General features: G+C 56.2%; 1 protein-coding gene across 1 annotated transcript; it reads right to left on the minus strand.

Annotated features, from left to right (window-relative positions):
• Positions 1 to 1,096: 1,096 nt before the first annotated feature.
• On the minus strand, positions 1,097 to 17,830 carry EFHD2 (EF-hand domain family member D2). Its single transcript, XM_082652627.1, has 4 exons — positions 17,507 to 17,830; positions 5,239 to 5,386; positions 3,904 to 4,038; positions 1,097 to 2,869 (listed from the first exon to the last, which is right to left on the minus strand). Exons 1-4 carry the CDS (start codon positions 17,809 to 17,811, stop codon positions 2,738 to 2,740), a joined length of 720 nt encoding a protein of 239 aa, XP_082508753.1. The 5' UTR covers positions 17,812 to 17,830; the 3' UTR covers positions 1,097 to 2,737.
• Between the last annotated feature and the right edge of the window lie 8,080 nt (positions 17,831 to 25,910).

Raw genomic sequence — 25,910 nt, forward strand, 5'->3', positions numbered from 1 at the left:
CTGGCCTGTGTCCCTCACATTCTGAGGGCTGGAGGCCCACATCCACCACCGGGCCGGCTGGGCGGGGGCTCTGGGGCTTGAATTTTAGCCCTTCCCTGTCAGTATCCTCTGTCCCTCAGTTCTGAGACCCTTTTGCTAGCATGTCAGGGGTTCTGATGCTCTGCCCTTGGGAAGGCAATTGAAGGGCGACGCTTAACCCAACATGTGGTGTTAATGATGGTGGCATCTCAGGCCACAGGTGGCATGTGGGAGTGGCCTTTCTCAGGAAATACACTTCAAGGACGCAGCCTTCTCCAAGCAGGGCCTGTAAGGAAGCCAGAGGTGGAGGGCATCCTGGCTGCTGTCATACCACCCATGTCCACCCGGGGGCAGCGATGCCCAGCCTAATCTCAAACTCCTGCACCCCCAACTCAGGGTGCACTTGACGGACGGGGGACCCCCTACCTGGAAACCGAAGGGTTGGGAAGACTTTGAGACCCTCTCATTGGACAGATGGGGTGACTGAGACCCAGCGGGAGCCTGATCTGTCCAAAGCTACCCAGGGATCACCTGGCTCTTTGCCTTTCATCCAACCACCCGTCTTCGGGGGAGGCTTGGGGTGCATCTGAGTGTGGCAGAGAGTCTTGGGGGGCTCTAGGGTGCCTCAATGCAGAATCCCCGTGGCCTCGGTGCCACCCCTGGTGCATGTCCTCCTCTGAATGAACTTGCCAGGCAGGGCGGCTGGATGGGTAGGGGCACGAGCTGCGGACCGAGCAGCCTGGAGCTGCCCCGCTTGCCTGTGTGCCTCTGGGAGACTTTCTGAGTGTCTCTGTTCTTATCTGGGAATAACACAGCACCCCCAGCCCCCTCCTGGGCTGGCTGTGCAGATGAAATGAGCTGTTACATATAAAGAGCTTAGACTAGCCCCTGGTGACAGCAGGTGAGCATCAAACTCAACCTCCCATTAGGAAGAGTCCCTCTTCTCCCTGCTTCTGAAATGACATGGGAGCCACCTGAGCCAGTGCTGCCCCAGCACCCAGGTGACCTCATCCTGTCCGCTCCTTTCCCAGCCCCTCCCCTCTCCCACCCCAACAAGAACCACACACACATAAGAATATAGAATTTTATCTTATTTTAGTTAAAAAAAATAATCGTACCACCGAATGAAGAAGTAGCCTTTTTTTTTTTTCCTTTTTCTTTTTTGGTGAGAAGGGAAGAGAGAAAAAAAAAAAGCAATAGGCCAAAAGAAAAAGACCTTTTTATATTCATCTGTATAAACATATCCGCTAAGGCAAACGCAATCCAGGGCCAAGGCTGCTGCACTGGGGTCAGTACCTCCTAATTCCTGCAGATTCTAAGGCCAAAAAAATAAAACCTCTGCAAGTCCAACTCTGCAAGTCCAACAGGAGTTTTGTGGACTCTTGGGGCATTTTACTAAAATAAAGGGTTACCGAGTTTAAAAAGCAGTGACGCTGTCACAACACACACTGAAAGTTGCATAACTGTGGCCTCAGCGGCCACGCGCTTGTTTGGACTGGAGGACGGGCACAGCTTCACGACACAGCAATGGACACAGACGCACGTACACACAGACACGCACACACGTGAGCGAGCACATCGGGAGCCGCGTAGGGCCGGGCCGGTGGCACAGGCTTGGCCACGGCCCATCTGGGGATGGGCACGGGGAGGGCTGGGGTCCCCATGCTCCCTCAGGGGGTGGGTGTGACAGGACATGTCCCGTTGCTGGTGACAAGGCGGTGAACGTCACTTGGGGAAGGATGGCATGAAAGAGCCGAGCCAGGCCCCCTGCTCCCCACAACCTGGTCCCACTTAAAGCACTTCTTGGACGCCTCCTGGAGAATGGAGACGTGCTGGTTTCCTTCCCTATGAAGGGGCCAATCCCTCCTCCCCACCCTCTTCTCTCCAGAGACCCTCAGGCTGTTCAGGGCCAGGGAAAGCGGGGGGGTGGAGGGGACCAGGGACTGGTGTTTCTGCCCTCAGAGCCTTCCCTGCCCACAATCCGTGGCATGGCCGGCAGAGTGTGGGCCCTTGAGGTAGATTGGCACAGCTGCCCCCTCACCCTGCCTGGCTGGGCCCCAGAGAGCTGGGGTCTCCTTGCCAGCATGGGGTGCCAGGGGCCTGGGTCCCTTCGCCAAGATAGAAGCCCCCCCCTTGATTCCAGCAGAGAGAGGAGGCAGGGCCAGAGGAACAGGTGCTGGTGATGGGGAGCCTGGGTGCCACCCATCAGCTCTATGGGGCCGGCCACGATCCTTGCCACCTGTCGCTCCCCCAGTCAAGGGGGGGGCGCTCGAGGGCCCCAGGGGCAGTGCAGCCTGTGGGTTAAGGGCAGGTGGTCTCTGCGGGGGTAGAGGAGGAGGTGGAAAGGGAGAGGCACAGGGAGGAGTGTATGTGCAGGCAGCCCACCGGCAGGGAGCGCCCTAGAGCCAGAAGCAGGAGCGGCTGCAGCAGGCAGTGGGCGGCCAGGAGGCGAGAGGTGCAGGACTGGCCAGGGAGGGCTGGGCCAGGCCGGGAGGCGGCTGGTGTCAGGGCCTCAGGGACAGCGGAAGGGAGCGGGGAGGGGCCGGACCGCTCTGGGAGACCCCTCAGCCGGCTTGTTCACAGACACGTGTAGCTTTTTAGCATGGTCCCTTCAGACAGAGCCGAGGATCAGGCTTGGCCTGCGGTCTGCCGGCCCTCGCCACCCTCGCCCGCGGGACTGGGCGCCGGGGCCGGGGCCAGGCGGTGGGGCGCAGCCTCGCTACTTGAAGGTGGACTGCAGCTCCTTGAAGGCGGCCTTCCGCTGCTTCATCTCCTCCGCCTGCTTCTTCCTCTCCTCCTGCTCTGCCTTGATCTCCTCCTCGAAGCGGCTGGACACATTCATGGCCTGGACCTGGGGTGGGGTCGGGGGGGGAAATGGCTCAGGGCCGGAGGGGCTCTCTCTGGGGTCTCTTTTGGTTCCGCTGTCCCCCTCCCCTATGCACACACAGCTCTGCCTCCCACTAGCCTGGTCCTGGGCCAGGTACTTCAGTCACCTCTCTGAGCCTCACTGCTTCCACTTACAGCCTGGCGCTCAGTAACTCCGACCTCATGGATACGTTGGGAGGATTGAAAGAGAGAAGACATATTCAGTAGCTGCTGCAGAGCACGGGTCCTAGAAATGTGAGCTTCCGAAGCTGCTATTCTTACCCTGTCCCCTGTCCTGGGAAGCCCAGATGCACTGGGTTCACTGATGAACCCGGAAACATCCCATCAACCCTAGAAGCCCAGAGGGAGGTGGGAGGAGGCCTTCAGAAGGAATGTTCTTAGCTAACATGGGGAGGGGGAGAAGCAAGAACAGGCAGGGGCCCCGGGGCCCGGGAAAGGCAGGATCCAGGAACCATACTTGTCCCCTGCATCTGAGCGTGTGCTGAAAGGGGAGGGTACTGTGCACGGCGGTGGCCTCTGGGGCCCATCATACTCCCTCCCGGCTGGGGCTGGCGGGGCTAGTGTCTCCCAGAGGCCCCGGGAGCCAGTGCTGTGTTTCTGGGCCTGCTTCCTGTCTCCCGGGCCCACTCTTTAAGGCCCAGTCCTTTGCGGGTAGTGGCTCCGGGTACAGGGCTGGGGCAGCTCAAAGGGGCCCCTGTCACCTCTTCAAGAGTACACACCCCTCCCTTACCCACCTCTGGGGCAGGGAGAGAAAGAGAAGCTGGAAAGGATCACAGGCTGGACAGGAGGGGACAGAAGCCAGGAGCGCCGTGGGCCCTGACCGACCCAGGAGGGGCGTCAGCTCCCCACCTCCTGTCTGCGGTCTCAGCAGGGACAGGAAGGGGACGTGCTGACCCTTAAGCTAACTCAGGGCCCCGGAGTACCCCGGCCACACCTGTCCTCACGTGGGGGTCAGGGCAACCCCAGTCTGGGTTCCACACCTCCTCCCATATTCCTTACCTTAGCCTCAAAGAAGCTCTTGGCCCCCTTGACGCCCTCGGTGGACACATCGATCTCGGAGAGGCGGGCCAGCACGTGCAGCCCGCTGTCCTCCTGCAGCTCCCCAGCCGCTGCCTTGCGGAAAATCAGGAGGAACTGCAGCAGGGAGAACAGAACACTGATGCTGTCAGGGAGAGAGGGAAAGGGGCCAGAGCCTGCCCACACCCGGGGCCAGCTGCAGGCCTCCCCGGAAAGGAGGTACTCACAGGCCTGGGAGCTGGAGGTCCGGGCTCTCCGTCCTCCATGCTCTGTGTCCTGCACAGGCTGTCGCGTCCCTCCCTCTCTGGGCCTTGGTTTGCCCATCTGTACGATGGGAGGCTAGGTGACCTGTCTCCTGCCCCCCACCCCCAGGACTGGGGCTACTGCAGGCTGCTCTGCCCATGCTCAGCTCCCGTTAAAAGCCTCAACCTACCTCTTACCTTTGTTTCCCCTGTTCCCCAAACCAATCCGCTCTAACTTCCATTTACTGAGTCCTAAAGGTACATGGCTCTGCCCATTTTACAGAGCGAGGAAGGCTCAGGGGCAAGAAAAAACCTGCCCCAATCTCAGCACCAGAAAGCGATGGAGGCAGGATTTGAACCCGGGTCCGGACTCCAAACCATCACCGTGTGCTGCTCGCACCTTCCTCCCTGGACTCGGCTCCCCCAGGCGCCCCCCTCCCCCTCCTCTCGCCCAGCCTCTTCTGTGCTTCCTGCCAGTTCTCCGAGGCCCAGCCTGAGCCTTGACTCTCCAGAGGCCGCCTCTGGCCTTTAACCCTATGCTGCCCGGGGACCAGGGCCCTTGCTCTCTGGCCTTGAGCCTCTGCTTCCTCCTCCAGCAAACAGGCTCGTTCGTGGCTCCTGTCTCAGAGTGAGGCCTGAGTGAGATTCGGAGTGTGAGGTCACCCAGCTCAGCGCCTGGCTCCTCTCGGACCTGCAGTGCATGTCCCTCCCCCATCTGTCCCCTCTTCTCCTGAAGCACAGCATCCTGTTATTTCCTCTCTGAGCATCTCCCCCTCTACACGCCAGGACCCCCGGAGCACAGGGCCTTTCTCTGTACTGCCACAGCCCACACGGGGTCAGGTATACAGAAGTCACTCCAGCAGTGCTCACTGCGTGAAGGAACGCACGTGCCTCTGTCTCACTTAGGCATCTCAGAATCTCCCCAGGTACCTGCTCTAGGATCCGCTGACACCTCACTCAGCCAACCATCAGCCACTCGACAGTGGCCGTTCACGGACAAAGTCGCTCAATGACAAAGAGGGGTTAGTTTCTCCCCACCCCCCCGTGCTGCCCCCCCACGGGGAGTGGGGCTCACCTCTCGGAAGCTGAGCTTGCTGTCAAAGTCCTCATCCACCTCCTTGATCATGTTTTTCAGGCCCAGGTGGGTCTGGGGGGCTCCAAGTTTCTCCATCATGAGCTTTAGCTCCATCAGGTCGATGAAGCCATCCCGGCCGGCATCGTACCTGTGAGCGCAAAGAGAGAGGCCTAAGGACATCCTGCCACCTCATACCTGACCAGAGTGGTCATAAGCCGGAGTACAAGGAGCCTGGGGGCTCAAAAGGTGCCTCCCACCAACACGTCATCTTATCACAGCTGGAGAGGACCTCGGCCCAGGTGGACTCCCAATTTGAGGCCCAGCTACTGCTTGGTTACCTCTGATGATGGGGAGCTCACCACGTGACCTGGCAGCCTCCTACATGTTGAACAGTGCTAACTTTTGGCCAAATTTACCTGCTACACAAGGCAGCGGAAACCACAGCCCCTCTCTACTGAATGAGATGTGAACAAGCAGGGAGGGAGAATTTACAATACCATGGGGGTGAGGATTGTGACGGGAGGCCCTGAAGTTAGAACTCACTGAGCATCTCCAGGTACCTCCACAGGCACTCGAGGGACATCTTGGCTCCATCTCTCCCCCCTCTCCCTGTTCCCACCCAGGAGGAAGCAGAAGGTACCACATGTCTCAGGGTAGGGCCAGAGGTCACAGGAGGGAGGGGCCACTGCTAGTTTTCTGGAAGGTGGCCCGGGGTGTGTTCTGGGAACAAGTTGTGCAGGGTGCCTGCAGTGAGCGGCAGGGATCCAGCTGGGTGGCTGGAAAGGCCTGGAACAGTGATTACGTGATGACCGTGCCTCTGTCCTGCACATTTCAGGTCTCTTTTTTCTACCACAACAGCCTGGCAGAGAGAGGGACAGGGTGAGGGGCAGAGTCGAAACGTCTCGCTCGACTGGCTTCCTTGTGGTAAGAGCTTGGGTCAGAGCTGGGCTCCAGTCCCGTGCCCTGGCTGGGGAGGTGCTGCCTGTGCCGGGAGCACACAGCATGGCAGATGTGGGTGCTGCTCCCGCCGCCCAGCCAGGCCTCTTATCAGAAGGCGAACCAAGCAACCGCCCTGCCTGTCTCCTGGTGGGCTGGGGAGAGTCATCTCAGCGCTGGTCACATGGGCCTTCTGAGCCTAAAGAAGCTTGTGCGGTCCCTGAGGCCTCAAGATGGCTGGGTGGCAGCACTGGTGACAGCAATATGACATACAGGGGCTGAGTTCCAGAAACTTCCTGGAGACTTGGAGTTCCTACACAAACACACATCTCATTCCTGTGGCCTCTACAGGGCTTCCCAATTCCCCTCACCCATCTCTAATTACACATAAGCTTCACATGACTGTGGACATCTGACAGCAACCACTTTTTGAAACCTATCTTTGTGCTGGGAAATTTCCATACTTTATTTTACTTAATCTTCATAATAACCTTCTTTTATAATGGAAGCTCAGAGAGGTTAAGTGGCCTGCCCAAGGTCACACAGCAGTGAAGGAAGGGGCTGGGCTTCTACCCCACGTCAGTAGGGCTCATAAACCTGCACATTTGCTGGGCCCCACCCCCCCACCCCCTACCACTCATGTCCTGGGGTTGCCAGCAGGACAGAGACATCTGCCTGGAGCGCTGAGCAGAGCATTTGTGCAAGGGGTAAAAATAGTTCACGAGCAAGTGAGTCAGTGGTTGGAAGTGATGCAGCACCGGAGGATAGGTCTCTGGGAACCCTACAGGAACACAGGGTCCTGAGGCCTTTTTCCCCACCACGGGGTGAAAGGGTCCGGGGTGAGAGCAGTGGCCACAGCCGAGGCGGAAGCAGATGCGAGAGGATGTGGTGGAGGGTTGTGGGACTCGGGAGGGTCAGGGAGGCCAACGATCCCGTGGTCCAGGCTCCGCTTAGAGCTGGAGGGGCCCTGTGGGGGACACGGTGGAGCCCCGCCCCCCTTCCATCTTTGGAGCCTGTTTGCCAGTGGTAAGGGGCTGGGTGGCTGCTGCATGAGCCTTAGTGACCGGTACTGGAGCAGCCCTGGAGCGTGGCCAGGTGAGGGAGTCAGTCTTTCCCGGGGCAAGTCACGTGGATGCCCCTCCTCAGCGTCCCTGTGGAAGACAAAGCCCCCGCCTCTTTCTGAACTCGGGCTCCAATGACGACATGTCAGGGCTGGAGCAGACTGCTTGGGCTCCAGGAGACAAGGCAGAGAACCCCCGGTATGATGGGACTCTTCCGTAAGGTCACTGCGAGGACTGGGTACGTTCACACGTGACAAGCACTTCACACAGCGCTGGCTCCAGAAGCTGCAGCTACCAGCACTATCACGAGACTTTGTTACTTTTATGAAGCTCCTACTATGTGCCAGGCATTTTTCTCTGCGCTCAGCAATCCTGGGGGGTCAGTTATGTCCCCATGTGACTGATTAGGGGACAGGGGCTGGAGAGGTCTGGGCACTGGCCAAGGGTTCAGACGCCCCCCCCTGTGATGCCCACACTCTACTCTCTCCACCGCCCCACCTGCCTCTCTTGAACCTCAGCTTTATTTACTGCTCAAGGGTTACTCCTGCAGCCAGGGGTGGCTCAGTTTCAGAGGAAGTGCAGATAAAGTGTCCAAACTTGGACAGAAACTTGGGCTCTGGATCTCGGTCTCTGGCAGCTCCCAGGCCTGGCTGGGCTGCAGCTCAAACCGCGGCGTGAACCGCTGCCTGTGTCAATCAAGCATCAATCAATGACTGCTTCCGGGCTCCTGCCCCCAGGGGGACAATGCAGGGGCTGGCCACACTGGAGGGGGTTGTTCCCACAAGGCCCCCGGGGGAGTGGACATCTACCATGTGCCCTGGGCTGTGACGTGGGTGGGCTCTGGGTCATTGGATCAGCCAGGTTCCTGGGTAAACCCTGGAGGTTTGTGCTCACAGCAGCTCTGCTGAGACTAACCCCAGCTCTGCCACCTGCTGGCTAGGTGACGCTGCTCAAGTCACATGACCCTATGAATCATTGACATCATGGAGATCAGACCCATCCCAGGCTTGCGGCAAGAGTTAAGAGATGATCCACCCAGATTCTTAGCACAGAGGCTGGCCCACAGTAAGTACTTAATCATTACACGCTAACTACAGTACTACTACGGTAACATCTACCTCTGGGATTTGAGATAAAGGAGATTGTGGATGTAAAATGCCTAGTACACAGTATGTGCTTAAACCCTGCAATTTCTTTAGAATAGGGGCTATTGAGAACTTTTGTGTGCCAGATACTAGTTAAGTACTTTGCACATATAATATAAAAATGGTGTTGAGAATAATAATGGTAAAAAATACAATTTCTCCCTCAGGCACCAGTCCTGATGGTGCATGGCGGGGAGGGAATGCTTGTTGTAGACTGGCCTGGAGGCAGCGGGTGGACACGATGACCCAGAGGTCCCTCCAGCATCTTCTCTGAAGGTCCCACTACTTCCCTCCCCCACCCCCATTAGGCCTGATTCAAGGACCCCGCCCCTTGGGGAGGTGAAGAGACAGCCGGACAGAATCTTTTGCTCTCTCGCTGGGCAGAGAGAGAGAGAAGCCTCGGTCCTGGATTACTCTCTTGTTCTTCCTCTGACAGGGAGGGAAGTGACCAAGGGGGAGACTGCCTCTGTGCCACCAGCAGGAGGACCACTGGCAACCCAGGAGAGAATGGTGTTCTAAGATGCTTGGAAAGAGGCATCTATCCCTGACTGGGGAGAGCCTCTCTTCCCTCAGCCCGCTCCCTGAGCCGCAGCTGAGGCTGCAGGTGGCTCAGAGGATCCAGGAAAAGAGCCCGTACCCAAGATCCGCCGGGATGCCTGGTCTACCCCCTTCATGTCATGTAGGGAACTTGGGGCCCAGAGTGGGTAGCAAGCAGCCCAGGGTCACACAGCTGGAGAAAAGCAAGATTCCCAAAGTTGTAAGCTTTCCTCCCTGCCTGCCTGCTTTCTTCTTGGGAAGGCGGTCCCATGGAGGGCCCCAGATTCTCAAGCCTGCAGGGCTGGGGGAGACTGGGCTGAGAGGAGAGGCTTGGGCCCTGCCTGGGAGGGCCAGTTCCGGCCGGCAGGACTGACAACAAAGCTCCTGGGCTGGGAGCTGAGCACTTTTCTCCAGCACTGGAGGGAGGCGGCTGCACCTGGTGCTGTGCCCACATGCCTAACCACCACCCCTCTGAGCCTCCCCCTGAATAGTTCTCGACGGGGAGGGCTCAGCAGCTGCCGCCCCGGATGCTGGTGACGAAATCCCCTCCCATCTGCCCTTGCACGTGGAGCAGCGGGCACCACCCAGGCAGACTTTGCCCCTTTGGGCTGCAGGTCCCATCCGGCTGATGGCTCCTCCTCCCCCGGTTCTGATAACCCGGAGATACGGGGGTGAGAGCAGTGGCCGGCTCCTACAGCGTGCAGGGCTTGCCCTCATTTCATAACAATATTATCATTAGTGGCTGCTCTTGGCTGGGCACTTACTATGTGCCAGGCACTGTGCCAAGTGTTTCGTATCAGATCCTCACAGGAACCCCATGAAGCAGGCATAAATATCCCCATACTACAGACGAGGAGACTGAGGCTCAGGGAGAAAGTGACTGGGCCAAGACCATAGCTGACGAGGGCACAACCTGGGATCAGAACCCTGACCTGATGAAAAACATGTGCTTTTAACTACTATGCTGCGTCTTGATGCCTACAGACCCTGCACCAAAGAAACTCAGGCTGGGAAGGATACTGGAGGCCACCTCATTTAGCCATTCATGAGGGTCAGATACACAGTGCAGTTTTCCTGCTTGGCATCTTGAATGCCTCTAAGGACGGGAAGCTCACTGCTTACCTAAAGCAGCACATTCTGGCTCTGGAACTATTAGAAACTTTCTCCTCACGCACGACCCTCCCCACCCACCAGCTGTGCTGTACAGTCTGAGAGCAGAGTGAGGAGTCATCACAGCTGCTGCACAAGGGGAGGGTGGGAACACCTGATCTGGGAGCATAGGGGACCCCAATTCTCTCCCTTCTAGTTCCCATCCCAGGCCTTTGCTCATGGCCCTTCTGCCCATGGGGGTCCCAAGGAGGACAGACAGCTGGAGAGAGTGGTGTTTATGGACCGCTGAGCCCCCAGGCCCACCTGGCTTTGTTCTCAGCATTCACAGACCCGGTCTTCCTCCATCCTATCTGGGGAGGCCCCAGAGGCTCCTAGGCCTCTACTCTTTGACCTGCAAAATGGGAAGGCAGGTTGCTTGGGGCAGGAAAGTTCTGGACAACAGGGACATTTTGGCCTTGCTAGCTGTTACAGGCAGGTTGGCTTGGCCCGCCTCCCCGTGCAGGTGGACGCCCACAGGCTCGGTGATGACGGCCGGCAGTGCCCATCCGTTCCTGCACTCTCCCACCCCCAGACTGCCTGACTCATGGGGGGAAAGCCCAGCCTCTCACCACTTCCTCCAGTCCTATCTGCGGACTCTGACACTTGATCTGTTGCCCTGTGTCAGCCAAGGAGAGGGTGTGTGAGTGCATACGGGTGAGTGTGTGGCTGGGGGGTGCTCACGCCTCCTCCACGGCTTTCCGATAAGTCCAAGGATCAAGTGGGGGCCCCCAAGGCTGATGGCAATTGCTGGGCGCTGTCAGGACTTGGGGGCGTCCTAACCTCAAGTTCGAGCACCTAATGCTGAGCCCACCCTGGGAGGGCAGCTCCCTCCACATGTAGTTTCAGCAGTGGGTCTCCCCCCTCCCGGGCTCTCCCCTGTGCCGCCTCCTTCCCTGCCTGCCCCTAATAATAATAATTATTATAAAAGTGATTGCAAAGAACATTTACTGAATGTCTAATATAAACCAGTGTTTACTATTTAACTTAATCTTTCCTCTTGTTTTCCCCTCACTGCCCAGACTAAGTAACGTGGCAGGGAGACAGCTATGGTGGCCCAGTGCTTCTTAAACCTTAATGCGCACACCCGGTGAGCCTTGTTAAAATGCAGATTCTGGGCTTCCCTGGTGGCGCAGTGGTTGAGAGCCCACCTGCTGATGCAGGGGACACGGGTTCTTGCCCCGGTCCGGGAGGATCCCACATGCCGCGGAGTGGCTGGGCCCGTGAGCCATGGCCGCTGAGCCTGCGCGTCCGGAGCCTGTGCTCCGCAACGGGAGAGGCCACAACAGTGAGAGGCCCGCGTACGGGGGTGGGGTGGGGGGGGTGGGGGTGGGGAAGCAGATTCTGACCCAGTAGGCCTGGGGTGGAGCCTGAGCCTCTGAGCTTTCTAACAAGCTCCTGGCGGACACTGACGCTGCTCTCTTCGGGTCCCATGGGAGAAAGGGACGTGGGAGTCAGAAGGACCCTCGTTCAAATCCTGTCTCCACTCCTCAAGTCATGGAACCCTCTCTGAGACCCGGTCTTCTTATCTATGAAAGGGGTGATGATCATCTTCCAGGATGCCGAGACAGAATTAAACAAGAGGCAAAGTGCCTGCAATGGAGACGCCACAGCGGCCCTCTGTCTGCACACAGCTCAGGCGTCCCTGGGCCCGGCTCCGTCAGGCTGCACCTTTCTGGTCCGGAACCCTCGCTTCTCTAGAGACCTTGAAAAGCAGAAGTCTGCCGAGGAGCAGGCTGCTGGGCAGTCAGAGGGAACTCGGCTGATGGAGGATGTGGGGACTGTCCCTGCTGAGGCCACAGGGCGACTCTGCTCCTGGCTGGGCTGGCCCTGCAGAAAGGGCTCTAGGCAGCAGGGCTGGGTCTCCTACAGCCGAAACCAGGCCCTGAACCCAGAGGCACAGAGGAGAGAAGGCAGGAAGGTACAAACCAAAAGGGAACCGAAAGTCCCTGGGGGGACGGAAAGGAGAGGTGACTCAGAATCAGAAGGGAAGTAGGAGAGCAGAGGACAGGCCTGAGGCCAGGAAATCCTCCCTCCCCAGGGGTGTGGGGCTTCTCCCCAGAAAGGCAAGCTCCTGGCTGCTGCAGGGGGAAGGACCCAACCTCTGAACCCCCAGAGGACCTCCCCCCTCACCCCCTCACCCCCCGCCTAGGCTCTGGGATTCCTCCTTTCCCATAAACGCAGCCCTCACTTGGCCTCGGGAGCTCCCAGTAGGCAGACCTGGTTCTAATCCTGGCCCTGCCACTTATTATAACCTTGAGCCTTGCTTTCCTCATCTGGCAAATGGGGATAATGACAGCACCCACCTCCCTGGGCTGGTGTGAGGATGAAGTTCAGTTCCTGAAATAACACACCAGGCTCCATTGGGCCTGGCGGTCCCATTTAACAAGGAGAGGGTGTGGCGGCGGGGGGCTGGCTGTGGAGGGCCGGCGGCACGGCATCCCTCAGGAGAACTTCAGTCCTCGTCATAGAAATAAAGAAATGGAACCTGCCGTTTCCAGCCCGGTGGGCCCATCCTCTCTATCCCCCCAAAGACCCACCCCTCTATGCCACTGCTCTCCGTGAGACTTTAAGCTTCTTGAGGGCAGGAACTCTATTTTTCCCTTAATTCTCTGGACCTTGTACACAGAAACTTAATAAAATATGATCAAAGGAATGGACTTTAAGCTTTTCAAAATCATCATCTATGTTTTTAATAGCCCACAGACCAGACACAATGGTGGGCTCTCTACAAAGGCTCAGGACTTTTTTTTTTTTTGGCCGCACGGTCAGGCGTGTCGGTTCCCCGACCGGGGATTGAACGTGGGCCGTTGGCAGTGAAAGGGCGGTGTCCTAACCACTGGACCTCCAGGGAATTCCCCAGGACTTTTTAAAACTTAATCCTCAGGACTTTACCAGGCAGGTTCTTTAGCCCCAGGGGAAACAGGCGCTGAGAAGCAGAGCACCCCGTCCGGGCGGTGGCAGACGGGCGCTGGAGTCCTAGTTTTGTGTCATCCCAGGGCTGCTGTCTGCGCTGCCCTTTTTTCTGCCACCTGCCTTCCACGTAGTTAAGTGATCATGAATTCGGTTTCCCATTTTTGTTATTTATCAAAGCCATATGTAGCCGTCAATGAAAGTGTCGGTTCAGCAGGAGGGAAAGAAGGTTCTCATGCTGGGTCCCCGTCACTCCGGCCCAAAGCAAGAGGGTTCTTGCCAGTCTGGCAGGCCGGGCAGCTCCATGGGGGTAGGTAGAGCCAGCCAGTGGCTTCTGTGGAGGAATCTCCGTGCTAGGCGCCACCACCAGGGCTGGGGATGGTGGCGACGGGAACCTGGAAAGTACTTATTTTGTGCCAGGCACTTCGTCACAACCTTGTGAGGTGGGTTCTGTTATTCTCCCTGTTCCAGGGTGAGGAACCGGGGCTCAGAAGGGTTTACGTGCCTTGCCCCAGGGCCCCAGGCTGGGATTCCAACCCAGGGCGGCTGACTCTAAAGGCCCTGCCCTTAACCACTGCACCAGACAGCCCTCCAGGAAGGACGAGGCGGCGGTGCTGCTGTGAGCTGCAGGAGCCTAGGGCGACACCAGGGAGGCGTAGCAGGTGGAGAGGAGGGGAGGGCAAGGTGGGAAGGAGAGAGGGAAGCCCCCCTCTTCTCTGACGCAAGGGGTCATGAGATGAAGTGGCTGGGGACGAGGCTGGGCAGGGCAGGGAACTAGGACATCTTCCTCGGATTCCACGGCGGGTTCAGAATTACATGGCTGCCTTCCTCTCTGGCAGGTCTCGGCTTACATCACCCCGCAGAGCCCCACGCAGGCTGTTGCCAGGCCAGAGGTGGCTGCCCCTTGCCTGGAGGGTTCCAGAGCAGCCCTGGATGGATGGGCAGACAGAGGAGGGCAGAGGGTCGGATTAGAGGTGAGGGGTGCAGCCTGAGGCTGCAAGAGGAGGAAGGACTGAGAGTCCAGGTGCCTCCAGGTGCCTGGCACCTTGCCAGAGCTCTGCGTGCATCACCTCCCCCCGCCCCACCTCGAGAAGCAGGGACCACTTTTCCCACTGTATAGATAAGGATGCTCTGGTTCAGCCACGGAAAACCTCCCCAGGAATGTCACTACACTTTCCTGGGCCTCAGTTTCCTCTTCTGTAAAATGGGGGAGAAGCATTGGTGACAACCCCAGAGGTCTCTCCCAGATGGAAACTACCAGCGGCGTGAGGTCAGCGATGACGGAAAGCCCGTCTATCTTCCCTCTGCCCCCTCTCTTCTCCCTCCATCTCCATCCTTAGGAAGTATCTGCTGATGATCACTGAATGGATGAACTGGAAGACCCTGGAAGGCAGTTCTGCCATCCGGGAGGGTTCCGGACGACTCAGAAATAAGGAAGTCATTGGTGAATCACCTTTGGGAATCATCAGATACATCATGCTCCTTTCACAGATGGGAAGACTGAGGCCCAGAGGGGGCAGGCAGACTAGGTAACTGAGTGGCAGAGCCAGGACAAAGCCCCACTTCCTAGCTCCTGGCCTCCAAGACAAGTCCAGCTCCCAGCTCCCTCTGCCCTCTCCCATCTCCTGCACTCTGCTCTGGGGGATGGCTTCCCAGGGGGGCCAGGCTCCCCTCCCCTCTGCCATGGGAGCTGCAGATCAGGGTGGAAGTGTCCCAGCAGAGCCTTGGCTGTGATCCTTGGGCCCTGCTTGGACCCAGGAGGCTGCAGCACCTCTTGGACAGCAGAAGCAGAACGCGAGTTTTGTCTTCCATGAGAGCCCGTCTGTTGGCTGCTCACAGGCGGGACTCGGCTGGGCTGGGCTCGGCTGGCACAGTGAAGCCTTGTTTCCTTGAATACAAAATCTGCAGCCTTCCATCCACGCCAGGGCCCCCGGCGGGTGGTACTTCCTTCCCTAGAATCTCCCTGACCCCTTCCTGCCCCCCTCACCCCTGCCAATACCTCATCAGGCAGTAGTGGTGCCAAGAGGGGGCTTCCAGGGGTTCAGCTCCCCTCAATTTTCAACAAAGTACCCCTCGCCAAACTAACAGCCAAACAGCCTCTGTAAAAAGTGAGCTCGCGCTGCAAATGCAGCTTCACGACCATTCCCCTAGTCACGCGCCCCTTCCACCCAAGCTGCAGCCTCCCAGGTCCCTGCTCATTCAGCGTGTCTCCAAACAGCTCCTTCTTGTTTTTGGCGGGCGTAGAGGGGATGAAGCCTAAGAGAATGACTCTGGTGGTGGGTCCACGTGGGAGAAACTCAGCCATGCACACGGAAGCGGGTGTTGGAGGGGTGTGTTTCCCCGCGTGGAGGCAGACGTCTGTGACGGGAAACCCAGGAGGGAAGAACATGGGTTTTGGAGTCACAGACCTGGGTTTAGATTATGACTCCATCATTTTTTGAGCTGTGTATTCTTGGCAAGTTACCTAACCGCTCTGTGCCCAGACTGTCCAACTGCGGCATGGTGGTGACGACAGTTCTATGTCATGGGGCTGCTGGGAGGAACGGAGAAGCTCCTTAGTCCTGCGGCACTGATGGTGGCCGCATTTGAATAATCTCCCTCGTACTTCATGGGCGGCGGGGGGGGGGGGGGGGGGGGGGCAGGGGGCGGGGCAGAGTCTATAAGGAAGTTCTGACTGCCTTCTATTGAGGCTGCGATCCTGGAACTCCTGCTCTCCTGATAGGGCCAGTCTTTTATCAGGAAGAAACTTGAGAAGAACTCCCAGACAAGACCCTGGAGCCAAAGAAGCAGGCTCCTCAAGGCCCAGGGGTCTCCATGCAGAGGGCTGGAGTGGGGTTAAGGACTCAGTTCCACCCCAGGCTGACCCTCGGAAAAACATGGGGCTCCCAGCCATCCAGGTCTGAGAACCAAAAACCTCTTCTGCATTGGGGCCAAATGCAGAAGCAGGGCCACAGCAAGCAGTGAGGAGTGGGAAAGAGCCTTTCTCAAGCTGGGGGGTTGCAAAACCCTCCCCCCGCCACCCCGGGCTTCCTGCTTACGGTCCGAGCACACTGCCCCAGCCAAGGTGAGGTCAGCGCCCCTTCCTCTCGACCTTGGGCTGCCAGACCTCCTGACTCCCTCACCTGAGACTTGGCCTCAGGACGGTTCTACCTTTTGGATCCACTTCCAGATCTACTCCAGATCACACCCCTGGGCTGTTTTCCCCTCCAGCCAGGGGCAGGGGGGATGGTCAACAGGAGGTGGGCAGGGAAGAATACCAAAGGGAGGGGGGCTGAGTACCTTCACCCCCGCCCCAGGCCCCCCTCACTGCTCGGGGTGGGGCAGCGTGGCTGACCATCTCAATCCCAACTGGGTGAATGCAGTGATGGACCGGAAGGGGACCTGGAAGCCTTTCTCTCTAGTCATTTCACAGAGATTTAAAGTTTTTTTTGTTGGGGGAGGGGGAAGCCCAGAGGCCTGGAAGGACCTGCCCAACCTGCTGAGGGCATGGGGTATGGAATTTAAGGATGGAGTAAAGGTAGAGGTGAGAGCTACCAGCCAAGTCAGATGGGAAGGTGTGGGGTGTCAGGGACCCTGTGTGGGGAGGGAAGGGGGCACGCGGTGGAGGAAGGGAGGCAAGGAGAGATGGGGCCTTTCTGACAGAAAACAGGGGGCAGTGACTGCAAAGCTGCTGGGTGTCGCGGGGTGACGAGGGTAAGAGGAGGGAGGGACGGTCTGCGGAGGGAGGCGGGGACTCGGCCCTGCAGGGACGTGGCTGCGGGTGTGTGTGTGTGTACATACCTGCCGAGTCAGGGGCAGGGAGGAAGCGGTCCCTCCCTGGGGAGATCACCTGAGGGTCAAGGGCTGGGGTCCTGGCTAACGGAGTGGATGAGGGCAGAGGTGGGAGGGGCCGAAGGGTCTTTGACACAGTTTGCTGGCAGATGCTGAATAAGTGGAGGGGACGCGGGGGAGGGGTCTCGGCCCAGAACCCACGTTGAGAGGGATCTGAGATAAGCAGAGTAAATGAAAGGACCCCAGTAAAAGGAATGGTCACCTTTGTTGAGGCGCTGGAGGGTGGGGTGTGTGTTTTAGACCCGCGTTTGGTGGGGGGGGCGGTTGGGAATTCAAGTAGCTGAGGAGGGGGAGAGGGGGCCACGGGGTCCTCAATCTCGGTGTGCGCGCGTGTGGAGAAGCATCACTAACAAGGCCAGAGAACCGGACCCTCCAGACCCCTGTGCTTATCTAGAAGGAGCCGCGGGGTCCCCCACTCCGCGTGCGCGCGTGCGGTGTGTCGGGGGCAGCGTCACGGTGAGGAGGGGTCGCGTGCCAGGGGCCGCGGGTCCCCAGACCCATATGCGTGGTAGGGAGGAGGTCCCGAAGCCTCGTGATTATCTGGAAGGGGCCAGGGGTCCCCGCCCCTGGTGTGTCAGGGATCGGGGAGCTCGGCTGGCCGCATGGGTCCCGGGACGGCGCGGGGTCCAGGGTTCGGGGGCTCGGGAGCCGAGGCCGGCTCTCGGGGTGGGTGGGGAACCGTATCGGGCGGGCACTCACTGCTTGAACATCTTCTCCATGTCCTTGATCTGCTTCCTGGAGAACTCCTTGAACTCGGTGTAGGGGTTGAAGATGCGGCGGCTGGGCGACTGGGGCTCGCCGATGCCCTGGTTGAGGTCGGCGCGCCGCAGCAGCTTGGCGCTCAGCTCTTCGTCCGCGCTGCCCAGCGCCTCGGCCGCCTCGTCGGGTGCCCCCGCCGCCGCCGCCGCCCCGTTCAGCCCGGGCTGCTCCGGGGCCTCGACGCCGCCCTCGCCCTCCATCTGCAGCCGCCGGCTCAGCTTGTTGGCCAGCTCGTCCGTGGCCATGGTGGCCCGCGCGGCGCTCGCCCCCGGACCCTGCTAGTCGCGCGCCCGCGCCGCCTCTGGCCGCGCTCTTCCTCTTCCTGACACTCCCCAGCGCCAGGCACCGCCCCCGAAGGTGGGACTTACGCCCCTCGCTGGGCCCGCCCGCTCCCGCCCCGGCTCCCGGCCTTGCGCAGCCCGCCCCGCGCGGGCTCGGGCTCCGGCTTGAGCTCCGCGACTAGAGTGTACCGGGGGCGCCGGGCCCGCCACCATCCTCCTCCGTAAGGTTGGGGGGGCTCCCGTAGAACCCATCCCCCCTCTCCTCCTCACTGTGCCGGCTGAACGGGAGAGGTCGGGCTGGGGGCCGGGGACCGAGGCGGGAAGGACGAGGGGCTCCTTCCCTGCAGTTTGGGTGTGGGTCTGGGGCGCAGGGGGGCGCCGCCCCCAACCCCTTCTCTGGAATCCCCACGCCGTGGAGTCGTAATCCCATGGCGGTGTGACACCCTGTCGGTTGCCATGGAGACGACTCAATGTTACACACTGTCGCTTTCGATGAGGGTTGCAGAGGTAATGAAGAAGGTGTACCCGGTGAGCAGGAACCCCCGTTTAGACGTAACCGCAGGTGGAGCTGCTGCATCTTTTGGAGAGGGATGGATCAGCAGCTGCGAGGGATATGGCCCTGGGCCTCAGCCCTGAGAGGTCCTCGCAGATAGCGGGAGAGCGAGAGGCAGAAGAGCCTTGCCCTCTCCCTGTGGGCCAGCACATCACATGAATGACTTGGCAGAATAGCTGCTGGGCCACGCGGTCGTCTGAGACTTAATTTTAGGGGAACTGACAGGGAGATCTTGATATTGCCATTTCAGTGGGGACCCCAGAGAAGAGATGTCCTCTTCAAAGGCTCAAGGGATGGGGTGTCAGGAAGGGACCAGAGAGAATTTCTCTCTGTGGTCTGGTCTGTCACCTTAAAACTGCAAAGCTGTGGACCTCCAGCAGCGGAACCACTGCGGGGGAGGAGTGGGGCTGGTTAATAATTCAGGTTCCCAGGCACCAATCCAGACCGACAAAACTGATCTCTGGAATGGGGCCCAGAAATCTGCATTTTTAGCAGACACCCAGGGGAGTTTGAGAATCACTACTGTGCTTTGTGCTTATTCTCTAAAACAGGGGTCCCCAGCCCCCGGGGATCTAATGCCTGATGATCTGAGGTGGAGCTGATGTAATAACGATAGAAATAAAGTGCACGATAAATGTAATGCGCTTGAATCATCCCGAAACCTTCCCCCCCACCCCGCCCCCGTCCTTGGAAAAATTGTCTTCCATGAAAACGGACCCTGGTGCCAAAAAGGTTGGGGACCGCTGCTCTAGAATGTTAGGGTGATGCTCAAGACCCCTTTGCAGAAGCAGCTCCTACCCATCAATGTGCAGAGAAGAGATGGGCTTAGGGCTTAAAAAACCAGTGCTCTGGAGGCAGAGAGCCCTTGAGAATGTATAACCAGCAAGCTGTTACAGACTGATTTGCACAGAACAAACCCTCAACTGATATTTTTTGATTTTCCACGGTTTAAGAATATTGCTGAATTAATTTAAAAGGCATTTTAAAAATAATAAAATTGACAAAAAAACCTTCAGGGTTCAAGAAAATATGAAATTTACATTAACTTATTTTTGAGATTGTTTCTGTATCCAATAAAGACGTTCAGCTTAAATGACACGATTTTGTTTTTTTAAAGCTTGGAATTAAGTTTCTGTTGGTCTTGGGCAACTTTGTACAGCTACTTTTAAAAGGTAAGTTTCTATATCTTCCATATGTGTCCTTCAAGGACCCAACAGAAGCAAAATAGTTGTTTTTTTACTGAATGCAAAAGACTAGGGACAGGGTGTAGATCAAAACTTTAAAAATTATGCCTGCAAATGCTTGGGTTTGCAAATTCTGAGCTTTCTTTTTAAAGCAGCTAATTACTTAAAAAAATCTGATGAACCTCAACTTGCCCCAACCTATGGTTTATAGCGGGTCTGCATGAAATAGGGCTACCTTTTTTTTTTTTTTTGGAAACGCTGTGAGGCATGCAGGATCTTAGTTCCTCCACCAGGGATTGAACCCGTGCCCCCTGCAGTGGAAGCGCGGATCCCTAACACTGGACTGCCAGGGAATTCCCAGGGCTACCTTTATTATGAAATGTTTTGCATCTGGGAGCAAACTTTTTGACAGTGAAGAGATTAGGTGAGAGTTTGCCTTCTTGAAAAACAATTTACATGTATGTGAAAAACATGGGGTTTTGGTTTGAATTAACCACACAGGCTGCATGTATTAAATGCTCTGGTTAATTACCCATTTGGCTCATGTGGACACAACCCTCTGGAGGGAGGGCAGGCTCCGTGATGCACAGTTGGGGGAATTCCAGTTCATTACCTATTGCATCTTGTAAAAGGGGAGCAGAACATCCAGACCTTGCTGCAGTTATGTTGAGGCCTAGCTCAGGAAATGCTGCTGGATGGGTGAGCCCTTTTAACACCTCTTGGGCTGATTTTCTCACAGGTGCTCAGGGGTTGAGAGGTCTGAGACGCTGTGACCATGGAGTGGGAGCTCACGCTGCCCAGAGCTTTGCCTCATTTCAGAGGCCTTATTGATCCGCTCCAAAGACAGAGATGCGTGCTAGGGGCTGCATTTTATTTGAACTCTTTCCTTCTAAGGTCATTGGACTTCAGGAAAAGCACTTATTCAGAAACCAGAGAAGTAGTGGGGGAAGAACAGCCCGGGATAACTGATGATCCCTGATTGGCTGGTGAAACTTCCAGGAACCATCAGTTGCCTGTTCATTAGGGGAAATCACTTCTGAGTGACCCTGAGCGCTGTGTCCCAAGCATGGATTTAGGCAGAAAGAAACGATCTGGACTGGTTATGCATTACGGCATTTGGTCATGCGGAAAGAATGATCTTCAGGAAAAATCACACACTTGGCAAAGGATTTTTACAGAGGCAGGGGTGAGAGAGGGCCAATTCTGACGATACTCCAGCAACAAGGGAGCTAGGCAGACTTAGTCACCGTTGACATATTTCTTTGCTTCCTCCCACATCTACTTGTGTAACTGTCTTTTGAGGAGGGGTAAGGTAATATTAAGAAAAACAACAGCACTTTGAAAAAGAGGGGGAGACACAGGAAGGGTTGGGAAGAGCTCTTGGGTGATGGGGGCAGATGGAGAGAACTCTGAGGGGCATTCCAGAGCTGGACGGAACTGGGTGGTCCCTCCAGCTTGAGATTCTGGGAAAACAAGAAGGGATTAGGGAGGCCAGCAGAGATAAAGTCAGCTCATAAACTACATCATTCACTTGGCACTTTATAAATACCAATTTACTAATTAATCATCACAAACCCTCTGTGTTCACCAGCAAACCTGTGATGGATAGAGAAAGGTGCACAGAGGTCAAAGTTCAGGGACAACCCAGATACTCATTTGGAGCAATTGGAGGAGTGAGAGCAGGGAATGGGGTCACAGCCTGGTTGATCTCAGAGGCTTTCTCACGTCCTGCAAAGTCTGGAAGCTGTGCATAGGGGATCGGGGTGGGGAGCCGTGTCAGGCAGGCGCTCATGGGACTGCTGAGCAGGGCAGGCGCAAAAGGGCACGATGGGACCAAGACCTGCAGGTGGTTGCAGGTCATTAGAAGCCAACCTATCTCTCTAGTGAGCTCTCTTTTGGGGGTTATCTTGGATGCGTTGAATCTGCTTGAAAACCAAAATTGTCTTTCAAATTATTTGCATATGCCCGACTGGACAGGCTGGAGGAAAAAAATCTGAGCGTGATTTCTGCTTCTGTTAAATCCCAGGTGGTTCTGTGTCCAACGTTAACACTGATTGGCCTGAGTCTTAGCCCTGTTTTAAACACTCAAAGACTCTGTGTGTGTGTGTGTGTGTGTGTGTGTGTGTGTGTGTGTGTGTATACCATGTGGCTTAAAACTCAGCAATGTTGCATCTGCAGTGCCTTCCTGGACCCTTTCCAAAGCTGGCAATAATACGGGCAGCTGATTTCGATTTTTATACTCTTCTGTGAAAGCAGTGTGCGTCTACGTCCAGGCAATCAGGACCTATTTATTAAGTGTGTTTGGCACCAGGCTCTGGTCCTGGAATTCTTCTGGTCGTGGGCAAGAGTGGGGGTGGGAGTGGGGAGGGCAGGACTAGTCAGTTTGAAGAGTGAGATCTGTCGGACCCCGCGCTGGGGGACTGACAGAGGCCACGACTGTTGCAGCTAAGCCCGCCTCTGGCTGGGACTCAGCACTTATTACAACCCACAATGAAGCTCTTAATAAAATACCTGACACCTCCTACCCCATCCCGCCCCAGCACAACTTCCTGGGGGAAGCGACCTGTCTGGCTGGCTCAGTTTTGTCTCCTCAGTGCCCTGCACGGAGCCTGGCCCAAGGTCCTTGGTGGAGAAATCGAGGTTGACTAGATGCACGATGGCCCGCTCTGCCTGAGGGCTCAGGATGGACTGCGTGTTTTCTCAGTGTCCCCTCCAGAGCATCTGGTGGCCCGATTTCAGGTCTCAAGGTCACTGCCAAGAAAGAGAAGCTGCTAAAGTGACACCTCTGTGCACCCACATGACTCAACACAAACGTTAACAGGATCTCTTGAACAACAAGCCTCTCAAGTGTCTGTCCCCTGCTCCTCTGAGGACAGCGTCAGCCGCATCAGATAGGGATTGGGGCCGGGTGACCTGCTGGTCCTTGGGTATCGATGTGGCCCAGAGGTCATTTAGAGCTCTCTGCTCAGCAGACAGGGTGGAAGGAATAAAAGGAAGTTACGGGTAAACACTGCTTGTGGCCGCTGCAGGGGCACATGAGGATTTGGGAAACTGAAAGGAAGGTTGTAAAATTAACACAAGGCGGAGACAGGCAAAGTCGGCTGAAAGAGAGAGCATGGTGCCTAGGCTGGGAACACCTGAACTTATGTAGTAACTAAAGAAAGCAGGGGACTCTAAGAAGGGCTAGTAAACCAGGATGCCGAGAGGAAGGGGTGTGTCATGAAGTCTTGGTTCTTTCAGGCTTGGTCCAGTGGAAGGCAGGTGTCCAGACTCACCAGCAAAGTTTCCTGTTGTCCAGATGCAGCACTGTGATGGTGAGAGGCAGTGTGGTGTCATGGTTAGGAGTTGGGATTGAAAATCCCTTTGGGGTGACCTTGGGCAGCCTGTTTTACCTTTCGAGAGGCCTTTCGAATGGCTCTCTCCTCCTGGAGTACTTGAGAGGATTAAATGAGAAAATTTATGTAAAGTGTTTCGTTTAGCGTGTGGCACATGGCACGTAGGAAAAGCTCACAATACTCTCAGTGACGGAGATGATGACCAGCTGGCTTCCTGGTAGTCATGCGGCAGACAATAGCCACGCAGATATTAACAATCTAGTCTGGGTGAGAGTTTAACACGGGTTGGCGTATCTGGCCCTCTGTCTATCTTTACAAATAAAGTTTTATTGGGACACAGCCAAGCTCATTTGTTTAGGCATAATGCTGCAATGGCAGAGTTGAGTAATGATGACAGTGACCCCATGGTTCACAAAGGGAAGTGGCCCTTTATAGACAACGTTTGCTGACCTGATCCTCATCAACCAGTAGATAACAAGCTGGTTCCTGGACTTCACCGAGGAAAACGATGTATTGGAGCATTTGAGTACGAAGTCTGGGCTCTGATGCTTCTGTTCTCGGGCAAGTAACTTACTTCTCATCATTTTCACACGTGAAATTGGAGTGACACAGACAGTGAGGACTGAGAGGGATAACGTCTGGACCGTGCTTAGTGCAGGGTCTGATGGCTGGCAAGGATGCTATAAAAAGTTGGCTATTATTAGCTATTAAACTTCAACTGTTGAAAGGCACAAAGAAACTCCCAGAAGAGGGTCACTGCTGCATGCAGCTTTCTCTAGAGAAGGCCCAGTAGTAATCTCATAGAAAGCCGAAAGAGGATGGGAATGTCACAGGTGAGCTCTCCCAGGCAACGCACCCGCTAAATTAAATATTCCAACTCCTTTGCAGGAGGGCAGCAGATTAGACCGTGAAAAGAAAGGGGAGCAAAGGTTAAGGCCCCAAGGTCGAGCACAGTATCATTAGTACCTGGCGCATAGTAGGTACCTGGTGTTTGTTGGAATGAATGAAGGCTGGTTGTTTAACCATAAAAGAGGTTTATCAGTCAAAGGGCACCTCTAATCTGTGACGATAAGACCACGTCGAGCCAGAGGTAAGATTTCTGCCTCCGATATCTTAGGGTCTTAGGAATGAAAGCAATGTGATGAGAGGAAACTCAAAACAAGGCGCCTGCTAATGTTTCCCACTGCAGGACGGAGGCTTTGCAATGGATTCCTGGGGAACAGATGGACAAAGAAAAATGTTTAAAAACAAAAGCAGGCACATAAGATCATGAATGGGCCCAGAATAACTCGGGACACGGAGCAGACGGATGCAAGCGGCGCATCTTGATGGAAATGAGGCCAAGCTGATGAGCCGAAAGAGTTTACCCTCACCTGGCTCCCTAACTCCTGCTTTAGGAAACTCAGTACGAAAAAGAGGAGCACATGGGCTTCCCTGGTGGCTAAGAGTCCGCCTGCCGATGCAGGGGACACGGGTTCGAGCCCTGGTCCAGGAAGATCCCACATGCCGCGGAGCAACTAAGCCTGTGAGCCATGGCCGCTGAGCCTGCGCTCTAGAGCCCGTGAGCCACAACTACTGAGCCCGCGTGCCACAACTACTGAAGCCTCCATGCCTAGAGCCCGTGCTCCACAACAAGAGAAGCCCGCGCACCGCAACAAAGAGTAGCCCCCGCTCGCCACAACTAGAGCAAGCCCGGGCGCAGCAATGAAGACCCAATGCAGCCAAAAATAAATAAATAAATTTATGAAAAACAAAGAGAGGAGCACATTAGCATTAGCAGGTTTTGGGTTTCCTCTCATCGTTAGTGTATTGCTTTCCTTCCTAAGAACCTAAAAAATTGGAAACCACTCCACTTACCAGGAACACACTTTGGAACGCGGATCCGGGGGAAGCTGTTTTTTTCCGCAGACGCTTTCATGACTCCAGTTTCCACAACAGCAGGCACTGACGGCTCTGCCAAGTTGCTGGAGAAGGGCACCTTATCTGCAAAGTCACGCATCCAAATGGGCCCCCATCGGCAAGGGTGGAAGGAAGTTGTCTGGCTTAGCTTCTTGGGGGATCAGAAGACTGGGAGTTCTGGTGGGGGGACTGCAGGTACCTTGCTGTCCCTTGGCACAACGTCAGGGGAAAGAAAGGTCTCTGGTAGCTTCTCAGAGCTACCAGTTGGGGCTGTGCAGAGCATCTTAGTAAATGCCATTTTGGTTGCAAATAACGGAAACTCAAACCGGCTGAAGCAAAAAGGGGACGTCTATGGGGAAGAAAAGACGGCTCCTGCCTGTCCAGACTCCTCAGCTTTGCTTGCCCTTTGGTGCTCTAACCTTCCTCATTTCCTTTCAGTAAACTCTTTTTCTGTTTAAGTCAGCCACGGGAGATTTCTGTTGTTTGCAACCAGAGAATTTTGAGTTATACAAAGAGTCCTAGTGGAACCCAAGGGCCCTTGGAAAATGGGCCTTTCCAAGGAAAGAAACCAGGAACAGAAAGTCATCAGGAATCAGGGCAACTTTCTGCATCAGTTGGAATGCCTTGAGCTTTAAACAACAGAAACCTGCATGTGGGTAGATTGTAAAAATTTGGAGCCCCTCCCAAATGAACTCTAGCCACGTGGCTTGCTTTGTCTGATGAGATGTTGGCAAACACAAGGCAGGTGGAGACTTGAAAAGTGTGCTTTGGGGCTTGCTCTCTCCTGGTGCTCTTGGAAACCTGTACCCACCACATGTGGCCTGGTCTGGCCTGCTGGGCGATGAGGGACCACACCAGGCAGAATCAGACGTCCCAGCTGAGGCCTTTCTAGACCAGGGTTTCTCCTTCTCGGTACTGTTGACATTTTGGATCAAATAAGCCTTGGTTGTGGGGAGCTGTTCTGTACACTGTAGGATGTTTAGCAGCATCCCTGGCCTCCACCCCAGGTGATGGTATCACCCCCACCCCAGTTTAACAACCAAAGTGTGTCCAGACATTGCCAAATGCTCCCTGGGTGGCAAAATCGCCCCC

The sequence above is a fragment of the Grampus griseus genome (assembly GCF_964374135.1).
Source record: "Grampus griseus genome assembly, chromosome: 1".
In the NCBI taxonomy this organism is placed as follows: Eukaryota; Metazoa; Chordata; class Mammalia; order Artiodactyla; family Delphinidae; genus Grampus; species Grampus griseus.

Bases quoted from the DNA above. Each gene is read 5' to 3' on its own strand.
- EFHD2 (XM_082652627.1), bottom strand. From the start codon at position 17,811: ATGGCCACGGACGAGCTGGCCAACAAGCTGAGCCGGCGGCTGCAGATG. The intron at 4,039-5,238 runs GTGAGCCCCACT...TCCCTGCTGCAG, and splicing joins GCAAGCTCAGCTTCCGAGAG to TTCCTCCTGATTTTCCGCAA. The intron at 2,870-3,903 runs GTAAGGAATATG...ACCCCACCCCAG, and splicing joins AGAGCTTCTTTGAGGCTAAG to GTCCAGGCCATGAATGTGTC.